We start from the raw sequence: 2,519 nt of genomic DNA on the forward strand, positions 1-2,519 counted from the left end.
CTGAGCTTTCATTGCGGGGATAAAATGCAGTACGTGTATGTCTCTCTGGCACGTATAATGCAAAGCACTGCATTTACTTATCTGCGCTCAAGACTAACAGTTTTGAAACAAAAGTACTGTCTTTGTAAATAGTCTGATAATTGACATAACTAAAATACTATGTTTTCCTCTTCTGTTCCTAAGCATTAGTAAATGCAGTAGACATACTGAGCATGAAAGCTGCTAGGCGCAAATGTGAGATATTTACTACTTTAGCCATTATAGTACTTTAATAAAGCATACAATTGAATTCTAATCTGAAAGCATTCAATATTTATTTTACAACTGCAGAGACTAGTAAGTTTAAGCTCAGCTGCCCTCATTTTCCCAAATAAACTATTTTCATATCCTATTTCCCCTAATTATAAATTGGAAAAATAACAGAATCTCCTGTTAAGATGACAAACAACATAATTACTGTCTTCATTTTGTTTTATTTCATAAGTCATTTGATTGCCACTTACTAATAACCTCCTACTCTCTTGAAGGAGAGGACATTCTAGGAGCATCTCTGCTAGAGAGATGTAAGAAACCTCACTTCAGGGTGGGTGAGAGCAGTATTGCATTTATGTTACCTTGTATGTGCCCTGCTACTACTCTGTTCTTCTCCTGGGATGGCACAGCACTCTGATTCCAGTCGTCGAGTCATTTGTATTGGTACTTCAGCCCAGGCCAGCTCCAGTCAATGTCCGGTGCAGGAAACCGGCAGCACAGGCATCTTGGGTTTCTAAGGCTGAAGTTTAAAAAACGTGGACTTTGAAACAAAGCCAATGACGTGGTGTCCAGTTATAAAGTCTGCAGCCTCAAGAGTTCATGTGTCAGACAACTACTCAACAGGTAGAGTATAAAAGGAGGTAAAAGAGCGGCAATAAGGAGTTTAGGACAAAAGGAGAGACACTGTATTTTAGGTAGGGTTTTTTATTGGTTTTCAACTGAAATGTCCCTACCAGAACTGAATATGTAGTTTCATGTTCTGTATATAATATGCATGCTTTACCAGGCTTCTAAAACAAAAGTTACCTTCTTTTTAAAGTCCAAGAAAACAAGACTTTTATTATAAATTTTCATGCAAGTGAATCTCCACATTTTCAATAAATCAACTGCATTATTTGCTTAACGACGAAAAACCAGTCAGGTGATTCATTAAATAACTGAGGTAAACTAAATAATAAAATAATTCTATAAATACACACATACCAAGCTTAAAGCAGCAGTTTACAGTTGTACAGTATTGTGCAAAACCTTTTATGTACACATCTCTCCTGTCAGCAAAGCTACAAGAACAAATGTGTGCCACACAATTTCTCAAGATGAAAACTCTCCATATCTAAGCAGCTCTCCCTGGAATAACAAAATATGCAGCACAGTTCTTTCTGTAACAAACCCAGCTTCATAACTCCAGGCAGTCTTTAAAACTGAAAGCTCTTTAAGAAGCAGTCAGTCAAATAATAAAAACAAGCACCGATTGTTTTGGCGAAATAATTTCCTGCCAGAGTCCTGGAACACAGACGAACATTAAGATGTAGTGCAGGATAAAACAGTGTTTGCACGCACCCTGAACCAGCTTCTAAACAAAAATGGAGCACTAAGAAAAACACTTCTTTGATCCAAAAGTCAGGTTGCCGATGTTACTTCACAACAGAAACAGTATTTTCATGTTGGTTTCCAAATAAGTGCAGGAAAAATTGAAAAGTCATTCTGATGTGGAGAGGAACAAAGATGTAAGTGGTGTATAATACCATAACTAACATAGCAATGTTAAAAGTGTAGAAGAGCAGTTTTTCCCAGGGCTCCATGAGACAGCTACAGGTGATCAGTTCAAACTGGCAGAACAGCCAATAGAGATAGTTCTTCACGCTCTTAATATCCATCTTCAACTTTGTGCCGCTTCTGAAAGCCTTCCCTATTACAATAAAAGATAGTTAGTAGAAATAGAAACCTTATAAAAAAATAAAAGGCAAAAAAACCCCAAAAGATCATTGTATGGGCTACTCCATGCTACTCAGTTTGCTCACGCAGTTTTTAGTAAATTATTGTCCTGGTTTAGTGGGACAGAATTTTGAAGTCAGGTTTCTGTTGAGGAAAACTGTGATTTTGTAAGGGCTACAACACTCATTTCATGGGAACAAAGTGATAAAACTTTGTTACAGACTTCAGCTTATGCTGCTATGTGATGCTCAAGGTCTTCAGCAGCCTTGAGATAACCGGATGCAGAGACTGAGGGGAGCAGAAACCTAGGGCAGTCGACCCCAGGCTGATCCCAGGCTGACCAGTTAATACCATTCCATACCACAGATGTCACATTCACTATAAACTGGGGAGTTTGCTGGGGACAGCCCTCTCTTCATTCTTCCTCATTCTTCTTCCCTCTTCCATAGCTGACATCTTAAGAGGGACTTGTTTACCATCCTACCCCTGAGGCCTACTCCCCCACAGTATTGGCTGAGGATAACAGTGTATAGTTTGTATTTTAACTGTTA

The 2,519-nt window shown here is 38.5% G+C and overlaps 1 protein-coding gene across 1 annotated transcript; it reads right to left on the minus strand.

Moving 5' to 3' along the window:
• Positions 1–1,667: 1,667 nt before the first annotated feature.
• On the minus strand, positions 1,668–1,910 carry SPTSSB (serine palmitoyltransferase, small subunit B). The gene has a single exon (XM_010179646.1). The coding sequence runs from the start codon at positions 1,908–1,910 to the stop codon at positions 1,668–1,670; it is 243 nt and encodes an 80-aa protein (XP_010177948.1).
• Positions 1,911–2,519: the final 609 nt, after the last annotated feature.

This window comes from Mesitornis unicolor, unplaced genomic scaffold (genome assembly GCF_000695765.1).
Source record: "Mesitornis unicolor isolate BGI_N332 unplaced genomic scaffold, ASM69576v1 scaffold29812, whole genome shotgun sequence".
NCBI lineage: Eukaryota > Metazoa > Chordata > Aves > Mesitornithiformes > Mesitornithidae > Mesitornis > Mesitornis unicolor.

Bases quoted from the DNA above. Each gene is read 5' to 3' on its own strand.
- SPTSSB (XM_010179646.1), bottom strand. From the start codon at position 1,910: ATGGATATTAAGAGCGTGAAGAACTATCTCTATTGGCTGTTCTGCCAG.